The sequence below is a fragment of the Neofelis nebulosa genome, chromosome 17 (assembly GCF_028018385.1).
Source record: "Neofelis nebulosa isolate mNeoNeb1 chromosome 17, mNeoNeb1.pri, whole genome shotgun sequence".
NCBI classification, from domain to species: domain Eukaryota; kingdom Metazoa; phylum Chordata; class Mammalia; order Carnivora; family Felidae; genus Neofelis; species Neofelis nebulosa.
In genome coordinates this window covers 10,106,644-10,129,087 of record NC_080798.1, presented here as the reverse complement: position 1 = coordinate 10,129,087, position 22,444 = coordinate 10,106,644, and the positions used below count along the sequence as shown (strand labels likewise).

General features: G+C 61.1%; 1 protein-coding gene across 1 annotated transcript; it reads right to left on the bottom strand.

Annotated features, from left to right (window-relative positions):
• Positions 1-35: 35 nt before the first annotated feature.
• Positions 36-22,444, bottom strand: NAPA (NSF attachment protein alpha). The gene is made up of 11 exons (XM_058707297.1): positions 22,199-22,444; positions 13,563-13,642; positions 10,758-10,874; positions 6,069-6,115; positions 4,622-4,699; positions 4,338-4,393; positions 4,132-4,216; positions 3,254-3,358; positions 2,136-2,204; positions 1,700-1,750; positions 36-805 (listed from the first exon to the last, which is right to left on the bottom strand). The coding sequence occupies exons 1-11, from the start codon at positions 22,294-22,296 to the stop codon at positions 704-706; spliced, it is 888 nt and encodes a 295-aa protein (XP_058563280.1). The 5' UTR covers positions 22,297-22,444; the 3' UTR covers positions 36-703.

The window sequence follows — 22,444 nt, the reverse complement described above, 5'->3', positions numbered from 1 at the left end:
ACAACGGGGCAGCAGAGGTGAGGAGGAAGAGAGACTCATGCGAAGTGTTCTTTTTTATTTTTCTTTCTCAGGCCAGCTGCAGCTTCCGACCACAAAACCTCAAAGCACTAGGGAAGGAGCAGATGTCAGGGTGGGCGCGGGGACGGCCCTCTGAGCTCCAGGGCCTGCGGTCTATCCTGAGAGGTCAGGGCTGCAGGACGCCGTGGGGGTTCCCGGCACCGGAGGGGAAGGAGCCCGCCCCCACGGGGAGAGCAAATCTCAGCGGCTACGTGTGCTCAGGGCTCGGCTGGAGGACAGGTGGGAGAGACTGAAGCCAGTCTTGCGACTCAGCTGGTCAGGAGGCGGGGGACCAGATGCTGACCCCCCACCCCTGGCGGCACCCACAGCAAACAGGTCTGTGTCAGAGATTCTGTGTTTGGGGTAGAGAAGGGCACCTCTGGGGGCGGGGGGGCATTAAATAAATGGGCAGGAGGCGAGGGGGTGCAGTGAGAACAGAGGGGGACTGTCTGGCCGGTAGGCCCAGCCTCGGGGGCCCCGTGGCAGTGCTGAGCCCGCACCGCGGCTTGGGGAGACTCCTCTGCGGGAAGGGAGGGGAGGTCTCGCAGCCAAGGTCTCGGCCCCACGTCTCTGGGCTCACGCGCTGGAGGGGCGCGGGGGTAGAGAAGACGGGGCAGGAGGACGGGTGCCAGGGGGCTGGGGGTGCTTAGCGCAGGTCTTCCTCGTCACCCTGGATCGTCTTCTTGATGCGAAGCAGCATGGTGGTGAGCCACTGGTCCAGCCGGGAGATGGAGTCGTACTCCTTCACCTGCGACACAGTGGGGGAGGTGGCAGAGGGCGCCGGTCCCACAGCCGGCCCTGACGCCCTCCTTGTCCCCAGTCCCAGATTCTCTGGGTGTGTCCCGGCCAGCCTCTCTGAGGAGGAGCGAGGGGAGGGGGGCTCCCTCTAAGGCTGCCTTGGGGAAAAGAAAAGATTTTTGCGGCATAGAACGGTCCAGCTTCCTTGTTTTCTGGGTGGGAAACAGGCCTGGCTGCGTGAGGGCGGCCTGTTCCGGACGCCACGGGGATGGGGGCCTGTCGCCCTGCCATGGCCCTGCTTCTCCCTTCTCCGTGGCTGATCCTCCTCGTGTCCCACCCACCGCCCGGGGCAGGATGGACCGGAGGGACTCTGGTCTCTGTCATCGGTAGTGGTGTAGGATTCCTGAAGGGCCTCCAGGAAACGTGATTGACAGATGGAGTCCAGACGACCGGATCAGGACCCGACCTGGGCCCAACAGAGTTCCAGAATGTTCAGAACAGAGTATGGAAAGGAAGAAACACCTCTGTGGGGTGGTTCTGTCACGGAGGTTGGTGCTGGAAGAGGGAGCCCTTCCACGACTCGTCCCCCTCCCTCCCTGCTCCTCCCAGCTGCTCACCTGGGGCACCGAGTGCTGCAAAGACCTTGGCCTTCAGGGGCAGACACACACGGGGCTGCATCCCAGCTCTGCCCCCAAGGGGCCGAGGATGAGTCCCCGCACCTCACTGCCATCATCTCTAATGTGAGGAGAACACCTCCCTGTACCTCTGGGGCTCCTTGGGAGAATTCTGGGGTGACTGGGCAAAGGAATTCACAGCCGGGGACAGGGCCGGGGCCAGAGAAAGGGTGGGTGGGATTCCCAGGAGAGAGTGTCTGAGGAGGGCGGGTCCCGCCACGGCCACTCACCGCTTCGGTGTAGCTGTCAATGTTCTGCTCCTCGTGGGCATCTAACAATTTCTGCAAGAAAATGGCAGGCAGACGGGTCAGGGGCCAAGGCCGGCCGCGCGCCTGACCTGGATTAGATCCACCCGTTAGATCCACGCCTGACCCGGCGGTGCAGGTCAGGGGGCTCCCGTGCCGGGAGGAAGGGGTAGTTTCCAGTCCTGCCCTGTGCGTGTGCATGCAGGCATGTGCGTGCGTGCGTGCGTGCGATCACGCGGCCTCCCAGCTCTGCCGTCTCCGCCACCACCCGAGTCAGAAAACGGAGGCCCACACGGCACAGGAGGGAAAACAAAACAAAGACGGAAGACCCTTAAGAACCACCGCACAGATCTTGGCAGTTACGGTGGCTGGAGCCCGGGGCTGCCCCCCCGCCGCTGCCCCCAGCCCACCCGGCACTCACTTTCATTAGCGTGCACTCCCGGGAGCCAGAGAACGCAGGGAACAGCTCCTCATACTTCTGGACGGCGAGCTAAACGTCACAAGGGTGGCAAGAGGGGACAAGCTCATGAAGAGGGGCCATCGGAGCCACCGGCCTGGCAGCCAAGGGGACCTGGAGACACCTGGCCCCTGAGTCCTTCTCTGTGCCCCTCCCCCAGCGTCACCTGGCTCTGTGCCTGGCGGCACCTCCGTGGGGCTGTGCTGGGCCAAGCGTGGCTGCAGTGACAGCTTGTGGGGAGGAAGCGGGAAGGGTTTCCCAGGCCGGTGCCCAGGGCAGGGGCAAACACCAACTGCCTCGCAGGAGTACCTCCTATGTGCCAGGGCTGGTGCTGGGCACTTCTCAGTTAACCACCATGAGGCCCCGGGGAGGGTCACGTGATGGGGACCCCCGTTTTGAAAGCGGGGAAACGCCATGACCTGCTTGGGGCACAGGGGACGTGGGGGCGGGGACGTGGACGGGCCCGACAGCAAAGCCCGAGCTCTCACCCACAGCGGGAGCGGGGGCTGGCGGCCGTGCTCAGACACACCCCGAGGCTGAGGGCGGGGAGGCCGGAGACCCCAGGAAATGCCGAACCCGGACCCCGAGGACTCCAGCTCCTCCTCCGGCTAGGCCGTTCCCCGCCCCCTCAGCCAGCACTGGCTCTGCTCTTGCCAAGAAGCCCTGAAAATGGGTGGTGTGGGCACGCGAGCTACAGTATAAATCATGACTCTGGGAGTCAGAAAGATCTGGATTCCAGCCCTGTGGCCTTGAAGAAGGGGCTCCGGCCTCACCATCCTCAGCTGTAGAACGGGGCAGCAGTGGTGCCGACCTCAAGGGACGCAGTAAGGACCCAAAACATGCTCTCACAGAAGAAAAAGCCTGGCACCAAGTGAGCCAGGAGCCGGGCGCGTGACAACAGGAACAGAAACACGTCAGTGAGAACGAGCGTGTCCTGCCCACAGCTGGCTGCAGGCGCCAGACGTGAGGGAGGGGCTCACCCCTTGCCAAGAGGGGCCTTGGCCTAATGACAGACCCAGGGCTCCGGGGTGGCCACTGGGAGGAGGGGGAGGCCCTGGGTGGGCCCATGGGGCCGTGCTCACCTTGGCATTGAGCATGTCGATGCAGAAGTGGCAGAGGGCCGCCTTGAAGAAGTAGTCCTTGGCGCTGTACTTGAGGAGGGGGCTGTCCATGGCATTGGTTCCCACCTGTGCGCATGTGCAGGTGGCACCATAAGCTCGGGGCTGGCAGCCGGGGGGGGGGGGGGGGGGGGGCGGGGACTGGGGTCATTGCGTCCGTGTCCAGGCTGAAGCCCGGTTAACCTGAGACACCAAGGGCAGGGAGGCCGAGGACCAGCCCAGAGAAGTCAGCCAATGGTGTGCGGGCGGCCACAGAGCAGTGTGTCACAGGGGGGTGGGCTGCCACAGGGCTGAAGCCAGGTGTCCGTGGCACCCCCCCCCCCCCCGCCCCCGCCCCGCCGAGGCAGCCGAGATGACAGGGAGGCGGCAGCCCCACTGTCAGGCCTGAGGGAGGCAGACACACTGGTGGGCAGAGGGGTGGCAGGAGGCGGGAACTTGAGAGCCGGCGCCCGCCCCCCTCCCCTCCAAGGCCAGCTGCCTGCCTTTCTCTTGGCCCCGCTGAACCTACTGGGACAGCCTAGCCCGCCCCGCCCGCCCTGCCCAGCCCAGGGGAGCCTGCACACCCGTGGGTCGCTCCCTTCCCGTCCCCCCGACCATGCCTCCTGGGGACTGCTCAGCCACCTCTGGCCACCCCAGGCCTCCGCGATTCTTCCCTTTCCCTGGGCCTCCCAGGAAGCCCTCCATGAGAGGCGCACAGGGGAGAGGGCAGAGAGGAGAGGGCGGCGACGCCCCGAGGAGTGGTGGGTGGAGAGTTTTGCCAGGGAGGACAGGATGAGCGCAGGGGAGGGGGGAGGTAATGGAGGGAGCACTGTGCAGGGACGACGGGCCACACCTGTCCCCACCTGCTCATAGATGTCAATGGCCTTCTGATACTGTTCCAGCTGAGCCGCATAACCAGCCACCTTCAGCAGACACTTGTTGGCTGAGCTGTGTGGGGCGGGGACAGAGGCAGAAGTCGGTGGCGGTGGCGGTGGCAGTGGGGGGGGGGGGGGGGGGGGAGGAGCTTCCAGGGGGCTGGGGAGGGCGGGGGGAGCCCGCTGGCCGGTACCTGTTGGACTCCTCCCCTTTGTAGTAGTCTGCGGACTGCTCGTAGTGGGCGATGGCCTGGGGAGACACGGGGAAGCGATGCAACCTTTGTCCGCCACGGGCCCGACCCTGCCTGGGGCACAGCAGGAGCCCCTGCCTGACCCGTGCTCAGCCAACGCCCCATGCCCCCTTCCGGGCACCCAGGCACCGGAGGCCTCCCCCAGAGGACACGAGCCCCGGCCCAAGGGGCCCGGCTGCCGCAGTGCTCCCCCGGCAGCCAGGCAGGGCCTCCCGACTCCCCCTCACCTTCTCGATGTCCACCAGCTCCGTCTCGTAGATCTCAGCGATGGAGATGTGGTGCTTGGCCGCGATCGTGAATCGGCCCTGGGTGGGATGTGGGCAGGGGCCATCTGTGACGAGGGACGTCCCCAGCACCCCAGCCCAGCCCTTCCTCGCCCCTCTAGGCCCCCAGAGCCGGTGATTTCCTGCCCCTCAGCCACCGGTGAGGTGTGCAGGAGAAGGCACCGAGGGGCCCTAAACAGGAGGCTCCAGGGAGAGGCCTGGTCTCTGTGCTGGCCCGATGCGGTGACCCTGGCTGGGCAAGCCCCCCACACGCAGCCTCCGTGTCCATCCCGTCCACAGGGGCACAGGTGGGCGGGGCAACGCCAGAGATAATGTGGGTGCACAGGTACCTGGCAGAGGCCCTGGCCTGAGGAAGCGCTGGACAGGGGGCCCAGATTAGGGGAACGACCAGCCCACAGTCACCCAGTAAAAGCCCTGCAGAAAGTGGGTCCGAGCATCCACACTGCACGGGAATTTCTTGGCCTCCCATTCCCCCCGTGTGGCCGTGGAGACGGCCCCCTCACAGGCCAACAACCCCCAGCTTCCCCTGCAGACAGGCACGGCTCTCCCCAGGGACGGCCCTAGCTTCCGGAGGAGCTAAGCACAGGCTACCAGCTTCTACCTGGGGCGGGGGGCAGAGGGGCCCGCAGAACTGGGCTCCTGGCCGGCCGCTTGGCACACGGGGCTGGTCTACGGACACCCGCTTGCCAAGGGACATCGGGAAAGGGCAGAGCCCCGGGCTCGGCGAGGCCTAGTTTCGGGTCTCAGCAACTGCTGTTTGCAGGCACGTGTCCCTGGGCAAGTCACGTTGCCTGTCTGGGCCCCCCATCCCCGTCAAATGGGGTAACACTTTCCACCTCACGGGGCCGTTGCAGGGGAGGATTGACCCACTCAGCGGAGGGAATCTGGCAGCTGCCGTCGCCGCTCTAACTACAACACTCCAGTATGGTACTGGACCCGGTAGGAGGCAGGACCCGGTTCCGGCCTGGGGAAGGGGTCTGGCGAGACAGAGGCAGAGTGTGGAGCGGCAAAACGCAGAGCGGATGGGAGCCGGAGCCTGGTTTTGGTCTCTGGTCCTGGCTCCCTGGTGGAGCTGCCTCTGGGCCTCATCCGTCGTGGGGATGCTCCCCGGGGACAGGGCAGGGGCTGAGCCAGCTCTGGGCCCCGCCTCCCCTCTGGCCTGCTAATCAAATGGGGTGCAGCAGGGGAAGGACCAGCGAGGGGAAAGGCCCCCGACAGCTGTAACTCCTGCAGATGTAACTTCCCCTGTGCTGTGGCGGGAGCTGTCGGGAGCCAGGCCGGGGCAGGTGACCCCCCCCCCCCCACAACCTGCTCCTAGTGCTGGCGCCAGGGAGGGCAGGCTGGAGCAAGGGGGTAGAGCAGGGGGGACGGGACAGACAGTGGCCCTTACCATGTCCGTGTAGATCTCGATCGCTCTCATCAAACAGTTGATGGCCTCTGCGGAGAGAAAAAGGGAAGCAGGGAGAAACGAGAAAGAGAAGTTATTTCAGCAGAAGCCAGGAGGAGGAGGAGAAAGCAGGGCAGGTGCTCCGCTGTGCCCTCGTGGCCGTGGCCGTGGCCGTGGCAGGAGGGGAGGTGAAGGGACACCTGAGCCCCAAGTAAGGCTCTCAGACTAACGTACCGCGCTGTGGACTGCTACCTGCTGAGGGCTGTCCTCTCCCTCAGGCCGCCACGCTGCCACCACCTTCCCAGCAGCCCCAGGGACCGGACACGGTCAGGCTGACAGCCAGGCTCCCATGGGTGTTTTGAGCCAGGCCCGCTGAGGCCCTGCCCTCCAGGACAAGGGGTCCTGGCCAGGGACGGCCAAGCCTGACACCCGAGGGACGCCCAGGTTCCACCCGGACTCCGGTACCCCGTCACGCGGGACCCCGAGTCTGCCACGGTCCCCTGCACCTGCCTGGCCCCCATCTCTGGGAGGAGGGGGCTGGACACCGGGACCCCGAGGCCCCTCTGGCTGGAATCCCCATCATTTTCTCAGCATTCAGCACAGCCCTCTGTTCTCCCCGCCCGCCTTCACCCGCCGCATGCCAGCTCCCCACACCACAGGTGTCCCCGACGAAGCAAACACCAGGGTGGCCCGTGAGAGAGAGAATTCGGCTACCTTTGTTGCACCACCTGTTCCAAGACCTTAAATTCGGCTATTGCTTTTTTTTTTTTTCCCTCTTTTGACACGTTATTTGGAGGAGAGAGAGCGGCATGAGTGGGAGGCACTTTCTAGCAGACAGAGATGAGCTCTCGGGCTGGATCTCTTTTAATGCATCTCAGAAGAAAGGGTGCTGGGGGAGGTGCGGGGGGGAAGGAAGAGAGCCCAGACAGACACGGGATGTGGGCTCCGTGCTGGGGTGGGCCTGGAAGGGCCCCTGCCATCCAGGGTACCCACAAGGCTCCTGGTCCACCCCCAAGGTCCCCCACGGTGAGCCGGGCCCGCTGGGCTGAGGGGCCACAGAGGAGCCAAGCCTGGCCTGCTCTCGGGGCCCTAAAGGTCTCATGACCCAGGGAGACAGGTGAGCAGAGGCTCTTAGCCTCAGACTGTGGCTGGGAGTTCAGGGAGTCCACAAGCTCCCCGTCCCCTAGGTTTACAGGCAAAAAGTGGGTGTCTGTCAGCCCTACTCTGGGGGAAGGAGTGTCTGCAGGTTTGATCCAATTCTGAAAGGCCTCTGGGGACGCCGGAAGGATTCAGAGAACCATTCTGGTCAAGGATGGGAAGCAGCTGAAAGCTCAAGGCGTGAGAAAAGAAGAAAAGGAACCAAAAAGGAAGCAGAGGAAGAGAAAAGGGAGAGAACGCAGAGGGAAAGGGAGAAAAAATACAGCCGGAAATAGTCTCACTTTAACACAGGTGCATATTTCGAAACAGAGCGTTTCTGGATCTGACGAGCCAGCACCGGGCCGCGACACAATGGTGAAAATAAGGACGACAAGGAGCCGGCTCCGCACCTCCCACCCCTGCTTCATCCTCCACCCCAGGGGGTGCCGGTGGCTCCCCCTTCTGGAACACCAGGGAGCCCAGCCTGGCACCTGGCCCAGGGGGCAAAGGTTGCTCCCGGTGAGAGACGAGCAGCCCAGGAGGGGGACCGGAGGCCCCCAGCTGTCCCCACGGGCCTGCTGGCACCAGGCCCGAGTGCTGTCGCCAAGGCTCGGTCCCTGCAGTGGCAGCGGGGGCAGAAGGCTCACCCCCCAGGCGGCAACACGGACTCACGGGGTTAAGTCCCCTTCACGCCTGCTCCGGCTCAGGAGCAGCTGTCCCTGAAAGCAGCGGGCTGCCCGCTGACGCCCCGGGGAGAGCGCCGGCAGGCAGGACACCGACAAACTAGATACAACCAGCTTATCGCCAGTCACCAGGACCCCACCGATGAGCGGCCGGCGCACCCCTGGACGGGAGCCAGCCCGGGACGGGGGTGGGGGGTGCCGTGGCCCAGAGGGGAAGGCCGGGCTGAGGCATACTGGGAGTCATGCGGCCCGGGGCCCCGGGCCCACCTTGTGTGCTCCAGCGGCCCCGCCGTCCGGCTGCACTTGCCCGTATCAGGCCTGGGACTCAGCCCGTCCCAGTGAAACAGGGGCAGGCCGCAGAATCCCACGGGGAAGTGGAATGGGTTAAAAAGAGACGCTACCACGTCTAACCACGCAGTAGGCACCCCCGGGCCTGGCCATCAGGTGGCTATAGGAAATCGGGGAGCCGCTGACAGCTATGGGCATCACTTCCCCGCACCCCCAGCCACCAAAGGGGTGGGCAGGCTGCCCCCGGCCTGCACTCTGGGCAGACTTGCAGAGGGAGAGGGCGGTGACAGGCACCGAATCCTTTTCTTCCACCCTGGCTGGCTCTGGCAGGCCTCCTGAGCGGCCCCAGCCGCCTCTCCGGGGGAGGGCCCTCCGGGACTCCCGTAGGAGGTGCTGACACAGGACACAGGCCTTCGAGGCAGGTGCGGTGGCCAGCAAGGCCCCAGGGAGCTGGCCACCTGCTCAGGGAAACCTGGCAGGGTTCCAAGTGGGCCCTCCAGCTCTGTTTCACGAGGCGCAGTGCCAAGAGGAGGCGGCTGGGGGAGGCCGGGCCTCTGTCTGATGGGAGCCAAGGGCCACCCCTTCCTAGATACTTATCACACACCAGGTACCGCACCGGGCAGGTCCGTGTGTTCTTTCACACTCGGTCTCTGCTTCACCAGGCCAGGAAACAGACGCCTAGAGGATTAAGTGACTGCCCAAAGCCACAGGGGCACAGGCTCCGTTCAGACTAGGGAGACCACACTCAGCCACGCACTCTGTGAGCCACTGCGGGGGCGGACGACAGCGAGGCAGCGGTGCTGGGACTCGGCCCCAACGCCCCTCCCTGATTAGCACCAAGAACCTGGCACTCCAGCCGAGGAACTCAGTCCTGGCTCTGCCCAAATCAGGGTCCCCTCCTCACCGTTGCCCCTCTTGTTCCCTCTTGTTGAAAGGTCCTTCCCACCCCATATCCACCCCCTTCCCGCCTCAGCTCCCAGGGCAGCAAACCATGTCTGCTGATCCCTGGAGAAACAAAGTGGCCTCTGGACTCCACGACGGCCATGTCGGCTGCTTTCCCACTGGGGCAGGGACGCCTCGGCCACCCTCTGCACTTACTAAGGCCAGGCATGGCGGCCACAGCCCCCGGCCCAGAACCTAGCACCCAACGCACCCCCTGCCGTGCTGAGCCTCAGCTGAAAAAGCTCAGATCGAAAGCCAGGTGACGAAGGACGCGGCGTCGGGTGGGGGCCCGTCCAAGGGAACGGCCGAGGTTTGTTTAAAGAGCAAACAGCACTGTGCACGTGTCACAGAGCCTGGCGCTCAACTCCTGCCCAAGAAACGAGTCCTTCCAGTCACCCAGGGGCAGCAGGTGAAGGCCCCAGAAGCTAAGGCAGCTTCTCCAGGTAGACCGGTTTCCCAGGGGGCAGAGGGAAGGCTGAGGTGGGGAGTTCCCGGGGGGATGCGGGTGGGGAACGGACACAGACGTCCCTGGGTCGTCGTCACACTGTCCACGCAGCCTGCGGTGGCCCACCCCATCACAAGGCCTCTGCTCTGGTTCTGGCCAGGCCTGAGCCCACCACATGACCCCCCAGGCCAACACCTGTGACATGCCCAGCTACGGAGCAGTGACCGGTCAAGCCTGGGGACCCAGAAAAGTCACTTGGTCTACACTGATCAAATCCCCGACTGGGAACTAAATATCCCCGGGTACAGGTAACGGATCCGCCAACAATTCCCCAGCGCTCGGGTGTGGCCCGCGCTCACCTATCCGTGCAAACACCTCTCTGACTCTCTTGGGAAGGACAGGTCTTTACTCCAAGGTGCGGCATCTCCTTTTCTTTCTTTCCTTTTCCTTGAAACATTCACACGTTCCCTATTCTCTTCTGAGAACATAGCGACAACGAGGGGTCACTTGAAGAAAACGTCTTCACGCTTGCTAAAATGAAAAAGTTAGCCACCTGTGTCTGGCACCAGGATGAAAAAAATGAACTAAAATTCCAGCTCCACAAAACCCCAGAGCCTGGTCCCCGCTGGGCTGTGGGACAAACGGTCTTCTCACCATGAGTCAGTCCCAAACCGGGCTCCTATCCCCAAACACTCCCGCATTTTAAGTAACTTGTTCTCTGGCAACCGCCATCTCGGGCTCCGTTCTGATTCCCCCCCAGCGTGTTGGGAAGCCAGGTCGGGATAATTTCCGCTCCTTTTTCGGCATCAACTCCTACCTGGCCGGTCTTAGAACCCCTCCCACCCCCTTCTGCATGTTAATTCTGACAACAGAACAGATTTTCCTCTCTCCTTGGCATGCGGCGGGTCTGCAATGTAACTCCCACTCCCAAATGCTCCCGGCTTCGGGAGGGAAGCGATCGGCTGCGCACACCGAGCAGCAGGGGGAGGCGGAGGCTTGGAGCGGGATGCAAATGCCAACCGGAAGGGAGCCAATTCTGAGGTTCAAGCCCAAGCGTCTGCCTGCCAGCCTCCTGCCAGCCTCCGGCGTGTGTTGGCCCCTGGAAAAAACCGGAGCCTCGCGGACACTGGAGGGCTTCTCCCGGGAGCGCTCGGCTGGTGTGCGGGCGGCCGGGCCCAGCGTCGCACAGAGGCTCACCTTGGGGGTCAGCTTTCTTGAACGCGTTGCCAGCGTCCACGAAGCAGGTGGCCGCGTCGTGTTTGCTCTGGAGCTGCAGGTGCAGCTGGGCGGCCTGGCAGAAAGCGCTTCCGGCAGCTGGAACAGAAAAGAGTGAGCTCAGCCTTAGCGGGGCTCCACTTATCAGACGCCGCTCAGACACTGCCCTGGGGAGGAGGCGGCTCTCTCGAGAATGCAGAGGCGCCCCCGGGGGGAGGGGTGCGGGGGGAGACAGACCTGGGTTGAGCTGAGGTGGAGGCCTCGACTTCAGGCCTCCTGACCCCGAGGCCAAGGCTCTGGAAAGTCCGTGAGGTGGACTTGGAGGAAGAGGGAGGCTCCTGAGCCCTGGGCGAGCGAAGAGAGGGCCAGGCCGAGGCCAGCTAAAATATCACAGCCCTGATCCCAGCCTTTGCCGAAATTTCCAGGGCCACCATTTCTAAAAATCCAAGGAGAAGGCAGGCAGGGCCGAGAGCTATGAAGGATATACAAACCATCGCCAACTAAGCCCAGCAGTGGCCCCATGGGATAGCAGGAACTCGGGGACAAGTGCCCATGGGCAGAGGGTAGCAGTGACCACACGGGAAGCCCAGTCTGTCCCGTCCTTAGTTGCACCAGTTGGAAGCCATTCTGGTCACACGTCTGTCTCCTAAATCGCCTTGTGGCGTGCAGGAGACCACGGGATCTGTCCTCCTCCAGGGCTGGAGAACGGGGGTGCGGCTGTGCTAACCAGGGAGCTCCAACCCCCACCTTCAGCTCAGCCAGCCTCCGCCTGACCCCATGCTTCCCTTCATCCTCCTCCAGCAGGATCCGAATCACAGAATTCCTGAGCCGGAAGGGGACCAGAGGGCCTGACTCCATCCCGCAACTTGAGAGCAGCAGGAAAGACAAAGCAGCCCAGGTTCTCAGTAGGCAGGATTTATCATTTTGCAGGGCTTGAGTGCAAAATGTCCAGGAGAGTAGTATCATTGGAGAAAAATGAAAAACAGCCCAAGGCTTTTATTTGAACAGCTAGAGGAATAGGGCGGGAGTAACACATTTGAGGGGCAAAGTAACATCTATGTGACTGAAAAATAAATATCCTGGGGTGCCTGCGTGGTTCAGTCGGTTCAATGTCCAACTTCGGCTCAGGTCACGATCTCACAGGTTCATGGGATTGAGCCCTGGGTCAGGCTCTGTGCTGGCAGTGCGGAACCTACTTGGGATTCTCTCTCTCCCTCTCCCTCTCTCTCCCTGCCCCTCCCTGATTCCGGCTTTCTCTCTTTCTCAAAATAAACAAACTCTAAGACAAATATTTCCTTCTCTGATGGCACCTGATCAGTTCGGGAGCATAAAATTATCCCTGGCACGTGGCTTTACGCACGACGTATTTTGTGAAAGTTCAGGAAGAACTCTTGCCATTTTCAGGAAACCAAAAGCATCCTCAGAAAGCGAGGAGGACCCATCCCGCCCGGGGCCCTCCCCACTGCTTCCAGGGGCCCGTTTCAGGTTTCGTCTCCTTCTGGTCAGCAAGTTCCTCCCTGGGTCCCAAACCTGAACCTGTCTTCACTCAATTTCCTTCACCCCGTCTTGCTGACGCTCCAAGCTGGAGCCCTCTGGCAGCTCCCAACCAGACTTTCCGCCTTTCTGGCCTCTAGGGGCCCCTCCCTGCCTGCCAGCCTCTCTTCGGGGGAGCCAGCCACGCTCCAGCCTCGCCAGGAGTCTGACCACAACCTCATGGCCGAAGCCAGAGCGGCCACGACTCCGATCACCCTCCACCCACCAAGCGGAGGCGCACGACCTGGGACGCTCTCTTCTGGGCGGATGCCCTCCTCCAGCATTAAGCGACCTGACATCGTCAAGCTGCGTCCTCCCCTAGTCAGAGCGAGAACACAGAGAGGGCCGTGGGGGGCACCAACTCGCTGCTCCTGAAGTTTGCTAATCTGCTGCCCAGAGTCCTCTGTGAGCTTTCCCTCCACTCCCAAGGTGGGAAGCAGTGCAGCTAGCAGGAAGGACACACGCGGCACTCCCGGCCACCATGTCTCCAGGAGTCCACACGATGGCCCCGTGGGGGTCGGGACCACCGTCCCTGTGGTCCTACTGAGGAGGAATCATATTCGGAGACATCGAGTAACTTCCCCAGGGGCGCACGGCCAGTCTGCAACCCAGACCTAGGTCACACTGGCTTCAAAGGTCACAGAGCCAGCGTGGGGGCAGGTGAAGTGCTCCGCTCCGGAGTCGGAGCTCTGCCTTCCGAATTCTCACTCCGTCACTTGTTAGGCGTGGGGCTGGGCGAAGCCTCCGTTTCCAGCCACGGGAACACGGACGGTACTGACCCTCACGGGGCTGCTGTGCCGATTCATTCGATCACAGGATGCACGCCTGGCGCTTAGGAGCACGCTCCATAAACGGTTAACAATTACTGTTAACTGAACCCCTGGGATGGACCCCTGAGCCTAGAATTCAGGCACTGAAGAAAGCACTAGGGAACAGCTTCCGGGGAAAGCTGACCCGTCCTGAGGTTAAGGAGAAACCCCTCAAAGAGCAATCTGGATCCGCTAATCTGTCTATCCTTAGCCTTAGAGACCTCTCTCCAAGGTCTTGTGACCCAAGTAAAATAACCCAGTGGGCTCAAAAGGAGCCAATGGCAGGCCGATGGGCTTCTGAGGCCAAAGATGGCTTAGAAAGGTGGCGGGGTTGGGGCGGGGGGGTGGTGCTGCAAGGCTAACCCCTGGGTCAGGCCTTCGGGACTGGAAGCGGAGGGAAAACCGGAGACTCGACCACGAAGGAGTTGTAGCAAAGATCACATACCGCTCCAGTTTTTGGCCATTTTGAACATGTTTGCTGCTCGGGTGTAGATCTCACAGGCTTCCTCTATTTTGGATGAGCCTCTGGGGAAAGAAGGGGCAAGATGAGACAAACCCGTCTGGTGTTGAAGAGCAAGCAAGCATCCCGCCCTGGGGCCAGTGCAGACACGCCCCCACTCCCATCACTTCCCCCGAGAAGCCCGCTGCAGCCCAGGCCTCCTCTGGGGGCTCAGGGGAGACCGCCTCCGTGGCCTCCACTCCCTGGAACAGAGACACGCTCGCTGCCAGGGCCCTCCCGGGGGAGGCGTGGGCCACCCTCACTCGGGGAGGGGGGCCTTCCAACCTGCCCGTGAGCCCTGCCTCTGACAGTCTCTTCCACTTCCGCTCAGTGACCACAGGTTCCCAGGCTCTCTGCAAATCCTTACCCCCACCCCACCTCTGCCAAGAGGCTGCAAAGCATTCTGGGGGAGGAGCCCAGCTCTGGATGCCTTGGTCATTTCCCAATGCCTTAATCCCATGGCTCGCACGCTGCGGTTGTTCAGTGTAGACCTCTTGACCCTGCACGTGTGTCATTACTACTGCAGGACTGAGCAGATGTACACAAAAAACTAGCCACAGCATTCTTCTCGAAGGTGGGGTCTACGGGAACCCTACAGAAGGTGGGGGGCCAGGCGTGGCAGACAGGTTTAATCACCACGCGTGCGCGCCTCACTGGTACTGTCTGAATTCTTTATCATCTGCATACTTTACCTATTAAAACGTACAGGGAAGAATGCAAACAAAGTACTTCTCTTTTTAAATGCCAAGATTTACATTTGGTTCTGTGGCCCAGCAATGAATTACATTTCTGCCCATTTATCCCAAGAAACTAAATCAGAAAAGTTGTAAGAATGTTCAGTACAGAATTATTTAAAATGGCAAAACCACCTTCAAAGAACTTATTGTGTAAGAGTAGGGGCCTGAGGGGCACCTGGATGGCTCAGTAGATTGAGAATCCGCCTTCAGCTCAGGTCATGATCTCATGGTTCACGAGTTCGAGCCCTGCGTCGGGCTCTGTGCTGACAGCTCGGAGGCTGGAGCCTGCTTCGGATTCTATGTCTCCCTCTCTCTCTGCCCCTCCCCTCCTCGTGCTCTGTCTCTCTCTCTCTCCCTCAAAAATAAATAAAAACATTAAAAAAAAAAAAAAAAAGAGTAGAGGCCAGAGACATACAAAGGAGTACATTGAGGGGGAAAAAAAGAGCGCTCTGTTTGGGCAGTTTCACCCTGACTTCCTGATCTCCCACGCAGGCGGTGCATAGGAAGCTCTTCCTGAACTGGGGGACCCTTCATTAGAACCTCGTCTGAGTCCCCACCACGTTTCTGTCCTTCCACCTCCAATACTGCAACCAGGCTCAGCCCACGAGGTCAAGCTCCCACCGCCCACATCAGCAGTAGAAAAAAAATCCCACACGCTCAGTTCTACCAAATGGATTTCAGATTCTCTCTTCACTGACATCAACCAGTATTTTGTCTTGAAGAACAGAAGACGGGTATTTTCCAGCAACAAAGCCACACAGATCGTTTTCCCTGTTGCCCCTCTCCCGCGTCCACTGGCCCTGGAAACTCGCCGGCCCCAGCTGTGGCTGCTGGGGGGGCCTCCCGTGGAATTTGGGGGCACGCCTTCATTCTGCACCGCTAAGGCAGTAGGTCCTTTCCTTCCGGGTCACCGGAGCTGAGCTGGTCACGGTCATGAAACCGGAGCCTCCCAGCCACCCTCCCCTGAAGATTTCCCTCAGGGCTGGGCGCGGCCTGGAATCGGGCTTTTCAAACAATGGTCCTAGGTGATTCAGAAAGATCAGGTGAGTTCGGGAGGGGAAAAAGCTGACCTGGACCCATCGCTTTAGGTGACCTGTTCCGAGTCAGGCTGTGTCAGCTGGTAGACACCCCTGGTCAGGCTAGCTAGGGCTGGGATCCAGGGCCCGGGATTCCACATCACAGCAGGTAAGGTTCTTCTTTAGATGAAAAGTCTCTGCCCGCCGGGGTTGTGCCGATGCCGGTCCCCTACCCTCCGCTGCTCCACAGGAAGCGCCCCGAGGACTGCCCTCTCACACTCACTCTGCACGGGTTCCGCGGTCTTCCCTGGCCAACCTCACCCCAGCTGGCCCAACACACCTTGGGCTTGGGGACCCTGCTCGGAGTGACTTCTTTAGAACCCACTCTGGGCCTTGGAGAGCCGAAGAACCTTCCCGGGCATAGGGTCCTTTGAGGCCTAGCTACAAAATCCTCTGGGGGACCTTCTCGGGAATATTCTCTTACTGAAAGGGGATGGACGTGTTCACCGACCGAAACCCTAGGTCTCCTCGTCCCATGGATCCCCTGGCTCATCCTTCCCTTCTGTGTGGCAACAATTAGTTTCTATCCAGATTCAGACGTGCTCTGAAAAAAAACCTCGGGCTCCTGGATAAGCAGAAATGGCCCGACGCACCGAGAGGCCCAGAGCCAGGTGATCAACAATGAACGGTCGGCCCCAGCTGGTTTGTTTCAGCTCAGCGGGACAGAGTGAACACAGAACACAAAGCCTGTCAGCTGCCGGCCTGAAATTCTGTGATTCCACGCCAGGCCTGCTCCGGGTCAACCATTCTAACCGCGGACTGGGAAAGCCAGAGGGATTAAGGTCTGCTCAGGCCTGCCTCCTCCCGGTAACCGGGGGCCTGCGATGACAGGGGGAACCCCTGGAGTCCCATCCCCTCCGTTCAGAAATGGAAATGGAGCTCTCAGAGGGGGCAAGTGACTTGCCTGGGGTCACCGGCAGGCCCTGAAGGAGGAGCCATTCGCATAGCTGCTTATTCACCTGGGGCTGTTCCACTCATTCCGTGCCAGACGCTGCAGATGACAGCAGTAAACAAAGGAGGAGGACCTGGCCCTCAGTAAACAGGAAGTCAGCGAGGCAATGTGAGGAGTAAAGCAAGCGCAAGAGGGACTGGGGGAGGAGGGGGTTCCCTGGTCAAGCCACTGGGAGGACGTGAGATTTCAGCTCGGTCCTCGAAGGTGACTAAGGAGCCACCCACGGAAAGAGGGAAGAGCATTCCGGACAGCGATCACACAGCACGTGCAAAGGCCCCAGGACAGGAACAAGCTCGGCCAGGTCAAGGAACAGCAGTGGGCCAGGATGGCTGCGGCGCAGGGAGCGGTAGGAAATGAGGCCGAACAGGCAGGTAGGGGACCCCCGTGCTGGAGGCCGGGAGAAAGGTCTGGGCCCTGTTCTAACGCAACAGGGAGGTTTGCGGCAGAGAGAGTGACCAGGAGGAAGCAGCCCCCAGCTCCAGTGCTCTAGCAAGCTGTCTCCCGGCAGGGAAACCTGCGGTTTACTCCAGGGCCTCTCGCTGAGGTCAGGTGGGCTCAGATCCGTCATGGGAGCCTGGCAAACTCTCGGCCGGAAGAGCCCAGGCCTTCTCCCGTGCCTCCTGCAGGACATCCAGAAAAGCTAGTTGGGCAGGCCTCTCCTGAAGAGCCCAGCGGCAGCACAGGCGACAGCTGACTGTCCCTCCCCCACCGACCTCCCCCAAGCTGCCTCTGCTTCGCTCTCCCCATCGGGCGGCTCGGCTTCCAGCCACGAGCCACGCCACGAGCCACGCCGGGAATAGAGGGAACTGGTTTGGACCGGCCTGGTGGAGGGCTGTCTATAATTACCCACTCGGCTCTGCTCTCTGCCCCCTCCCCAGGCAGAGGAAGCAGTCTCCGGGCTCCCAGGCGCAGCCACCAACCTCCAGCGACTGCCATATGGAGAGGGGAGCACCGTGCCAGCAACGCACAGAAGGCCCGGTGGGCCGCGGAGCCTCCCGGCTCCTTCCTCTGTCCCCTGGGCACTTCCTGCCTCCCAGCATCGGGCCACCCGCCCCACCTGCGCTTTGCTCCGAGCCTCACGAGGCAGGGCAGGTGGATCCCCTTCTAGGTCCTTCTCACTCCCCGCAGTGCCACAGCCACTGGCCCTCCGTCGGCGCCTCAGTTTCCCAGATCCTCCGTTGTCCCGAGTGGGGACGAACGGACCCCAAAGGCCCGTCCCCACCCTGACCTTCTCTGCCGTTCTATGTATCTTCTCTACGTTACTATGATGACCTAAAGCACCCTGCCTGAAGCAGCGCGAGTTCCTCACAGTAAGGCTTTGGGTATTTTACTCCTGCTTCACTGAGGAGGGAGCTGAGGCTCGGACAGGTCAAGGGGCTTGCCCAGGCTCACGCTGCCAGATGGTGGCAGGGACCAGAAACAGGACTCGGGTCCTGGAGATCCGGTCCTGCCTTGCTTCTCACTCACTCAGGAGATCTGGGAGGCTTCCTTCCCCGTATCTTCTGGAAAATAAGGAAGGGGGGTGGGAGGGGGCAGCTGGGTGAGTCGGCGGGTTGAGCGTCCAACTGAGGCTCGGGTCATGATCTCGCGGTTCGTGAGTTCGAGCCCCACGTCGGGCTCGCCGCTGTCAGCACGGAGCTGGCTTCGGCTCCTCTGTCCCCTGCTCTCTGCCCCTCCCCCTCTCGCTCTCTCAAAAATAAACATAAAAAAAAAAGAGAGAGAGAGAAGGTGGACAAGGTCCCTGCCTGCTCTTGCTTCTCCGCCAGATTGAACAGCCAACGCCGCCGTGTGGATTTCCCTCACCCACAAGCAGACTCTGCTCTCTGCTGCAGCCACGCCGAGCTGCCGCTGGGCAAGGGAGGGAGTCATTAAACCAGCCCCCCACGAAGCCCCCCGTCAGTGCCGCAGGCAGAAGGAACACTGGAAAACAGGGCCAGAGCTGCGGGATCCCTGGGCAGCTCCTCCCATGCCACCTGCAAAGCTGAGCCGCTCATTGCTTCCCCCACTCTGCGGGCACCACCTCCTCCGGGCCGAATGCGTCTGAGCTCCTGGGGGCAGAGCCCTCCCCCCCCCCCCCCAACACAGGCCCCAGGAACGACAAAAGAATAAAGTGTCACACACACTAACTGCCCGGTTCTGACACCATCGCAGGACACTCTTGTGACATGCCCATAACAGACGGAGAGCAGAAACAGAATGGACCCGGGGGTCGAGAGACCCGGGCTGAAATCAGTTTCGGGCACTTTTCATAACTGTGGGACCTTGGGCTAGCGATCCCAGAGCCTCAGTCTGTTGACCTGTAAAATGGAGGCAACGAAACCGAACCGGGAAGAGCCTCTGCGGGGAGGAGGGACGACGCGTGCTCAGTACCTGGCACCGAGGCCAGAACAGAGCAGGTGCTCAAACGGCTGCTATTACGAGGAGGAGGAGAAATCCAGTCCGAGGGCTGCCGGCCACCTGGCAACGGGAATTCTAGAGTCACCTGGGGTGCTGGAAAAGCCGGGGGCCGTGATGAGGCCTGGACTCAAAAGCGGACTCCCGGCTCGAGAGCCCCGGTTCCCTCTGTGTCTGGGGGGAAGACTCCGGACCTGGCGGGGCTGCTGGAAGCGCACGGGCACCTGGGAGAGCGCCCACCACACAGCAGGTGCTCAGCTGGGCGCTTATCAGGCTGGCAGGGAGAGCACGTTCTAGAAACGCTTACCTAGCTCCAATCTCGGTGTGGGTTTCACCTCCCCCGCGACCCCCAGGTTAGCCGAGGGGCACCACCTTCTGGTTTCCACAGAGCCCAGGGCCTTTGACCCGCCCCACTCCTTCCTACGTCCTGCTGAAGGTGCGTATTTACGGGCCACTGCTTTCCTGGGAGCTCACAGGCAGGGGCCGACGTGGCCTGGCAGGTCCCCCTCTGGTTCTCGGATCGACGCCCCTCTGCGCCCCAACATGACTTCGCTGTAGCCCCAGAACCAAACGTGTTTCCTTTTCTTAAAAAATGTTTCTCAAAGGGCTTTGTCTCTCAGCCGTCCCGTCCCACCCAGGAACACTGGAAGTTCTGCACGAAAGCAGCAGTCCCCTCCGTCAATAAAGGCAGAACCCCGGGGGTGCAGCTGAACAATGGCCGGGTAGCCCTGAAACCTCGCATCTCCTTGGGAAAGACTTGTGCTCTGGGTCTGGGCAAGGGACACCGAGTTTTCAGCTGTGGATCCTGACAGCTGGCAGGGCTCCTGGGGGTGGCTGATGCCTACAGGCGGTTTAAATGGGAACTGATTTGTCAACATTTAATCTGTAGAAATGCGCTCTTTGTATACCAAACCCCCTGACATCTGTACGTTTCCAGCACTTCTAGCTCAACTTCCAATAAGATACTTAATAATAGTAAGTACTCAAAACACTTACAGAGATCAGGCTCATTGCTTCACACGCAACCCTATGAGGTAGGTATTGCTGTGGTTTTCATTTCACAGACGCCAAAACTTCCTACCAATGGTAGTATTCAAGTGGAAAGAAGTTTTTCTCTTGGATTTTGGTCAGCAGGGGATGGGGGGCAAGGGAGGAGGCGTCAGGGCCAAGGAAAAGCCCCAGGGAATGGAGCCACCATTTGGAAGTTGCACAGTTCCAAACAGGGCACAGCAGGGAAGTTTCTGGATCCATCTGAAGCCCTGGGGCAGGAAGAGGGAAAAAGTGTATCTACCCCATCCCCGATCCTTTTCCGCAATTTGTGCTTTGCTCAGGAAATCCCCATCTTTTTGCTTCCAGAGTAGAAGTTTGGGCTGCCCCCCCATTCCCTACAGCTCCCCTCCCCAGGTCTATGTGCACTGGCTGGGCCGAGGGGGGGAGGAAAGACCCAGAGGAAGATATACAAGGAGCTCTGATCTACTAACTGGCTGGTACTGCCTCCCTCTCGGGCTGCTGGTGCACAGAAGCCCTCTAGCGTCTGGGAGCCCAGAAACAGTGAAGAACAAAGAAAGCCCTCACGTCTAAGGATGCGAGGTTGTCTCAGATCCCAGGTGGGGGCTATCCTACTTGGCCCGTTGACACGAGCAGTGACCTCTCAATTTGGAATGCCGTCACTCGTGATGGTTCTAAAAGGGGAGGGAAACGCATGAGGGATGGGCTGAGCCCCAACACTCCCTTCTCCGGTCCCTGAAGCCACTGGGGGGCCTTGAGAAAAGGCAGCTGTGAAATGCTGAACACACGGAAGCCTGGCTCCAGAGGGGCGGGGGGGCCAGGAGAGAGGGCTGGCCAGGAGGAGTCCTCCCGGCTGACCTCTTGCCATGCTCCCAGCTCTTAGGCCCCGTCCGTGCCTCTGCCTTCGCCTTGCCCACTCCTCTCTCAGCACCGTCTCAACTGCTCTTGGCGCTCGAAGGGTCTGGGATGCATTCATTAAACAGCGGGAGAAAACTGCCATGTGGGGCAGGGAGGAAGGAGGAGTTCTGGGGTGGGAGTTCCCTAACGTAGAAATTCCTCTTAAGTTGGCCCCCATCTTTCTTAAGGGTAGCGTCCAGAAACGGGCACCAGCCTCGGGGAGAAACCAGCGTGGCAGCAAGATAGTTTTGGGATCAAACAGACCAGGTCTCCTACTTACCGGGGAACCGGGCAAAGTAATCTGTCCAGCCCCCCAGGGCTGTTGTGAGGGTTCAATGCAAGGACGCAGGTGAAGTGCCCGGCCCAGGTCTGACTCAGAATCCGAGTACTTAATAATAAATATTACCTGGTGTCCTTACCGTCACTGCCTGCACTCCCCGACCCAACTTCTCCCCCACACCAGCTGCCGCGGTCCTTTCTAAAAGGCAAATGGGAACCGTCCAAGATCGGCCCCATTATGGACTGTGTCCCCCCGCAAATTTCATGGGCCGAGATCCTAACCTCCAGGATGATGACATGAGGAGATGGGAGCTTTTGGGGGGTGATTTGGTCACCTCCCAAAGGGGGAAGTGCCTTTAGGAAAGAGACTCCAACACGCTAGTTCACCCCTTCCACAACGTGAGGACGTGGTGACGGGGTGGCTGTCTACAAGGCAGCAGGCCTTCACCGGACATCATATCTGCCAACATCCTGATCTTGGACTTCTAGCCTCCAAAACCCTTAAAAGTTAAATTTCTGTTCGTAAGCCACCCGTTCTAGGCTCTTTTGTTATAGCGGCTCACACGGACTAAGACAGGCCCCCGGAAAGTCCTCAATGCTCTGCAGCACCTCAAGTCCAGGTTCTTTCTCTGGTTCATGCAGCTTTCTCTCAAGCGCCCTCAGACGTCCCAGACTTGGGCGCCCCATCACTCCCAGGATCACCTTGGCCCTGACCCTCTCACCATCACCCGGAGCTCCTGCAAATCCGCTGCTGCGCGCCTTGGAGAAAGGTCAAGCCCTCGGGCAGGTGTCCTCAGTCCCGGGCCCACTATGCCCGTCAGGTATCCTCCGAATACGTTCTCTAGGGCTCCAAAAGACTTCTTGACCCGGCTGCTCTCCCAAACCGATCCCCTTCAAGGCCTCAGGCCATGTTCCCTCGGCCCAGGTTCGCTCCGGCCTCTTGGCCCATCTTCAGCCTGGGTCCTCTTACCGCCTCAAGACGGTGTTGCCCGTTTGGCTGTCCTCAGCCTACGGCCCTCCCACCATCTCAGGAGGTCTCTCCTCAAACCGAGTTCCCACAGCCCGGGCCCCCTGGCCCTTGGCCGGTGTCCCCTCTACTACTTTAGACCGTGGCTCCTCCTCCCGGAATCCCCTCCGTTCTCTAGGCTCGGGCCCTGCGACTCTACTCCGCCGCTTCGGGCCATGACTCCTTCGTCCTCTCAGCGTAGGTCCCCGCCGACCCCTCGGCGCGGTTCTTACCCAAACAGGCCCGAGAAGAAGGACTGCGAGTTCTTCACTTTGCGCTCCGCCTCGGCCAGCAGCGCCATCGCCTCCGCTTCTTTCCCGGAGTTGTCCATGGTGGCCGCAACCGTACTCAGCAAACGGCCGGACCCGGGCCCACGGGGTACTCAGCCGAGGCCCGGCCGCGGTAGTCAGGTCGGGGGAAGCTTAGCGGGCGGCGTTGACGTCGCACCGGCGCGCGCCGCCTGCTGCCCGGCACCATGT

Coding starts and splice junctions, on each gene's coding strand:
- NAPA (XM_058707297.1), bottom strand. CDS start 22,296: ATGGACAACTCCGGGAAAGAAGCGGAGGCGATGGCGCTGCTGGCCGAG. Junction 6,116..10,757: donor CAAGAAAGCTGACCCCCAAG/GTGAGCCTCTGT, acceptor TTCTCTCCGCAG/AGGCCATCAACTGTTTGATG. Junction 2,205..3,253: donor TCGACATGCTCAATGCCAAG/GTGAGCACGGCC, acceptor TGTGACGTTTAG/CTCGCCGTCCAGAAGTATGA.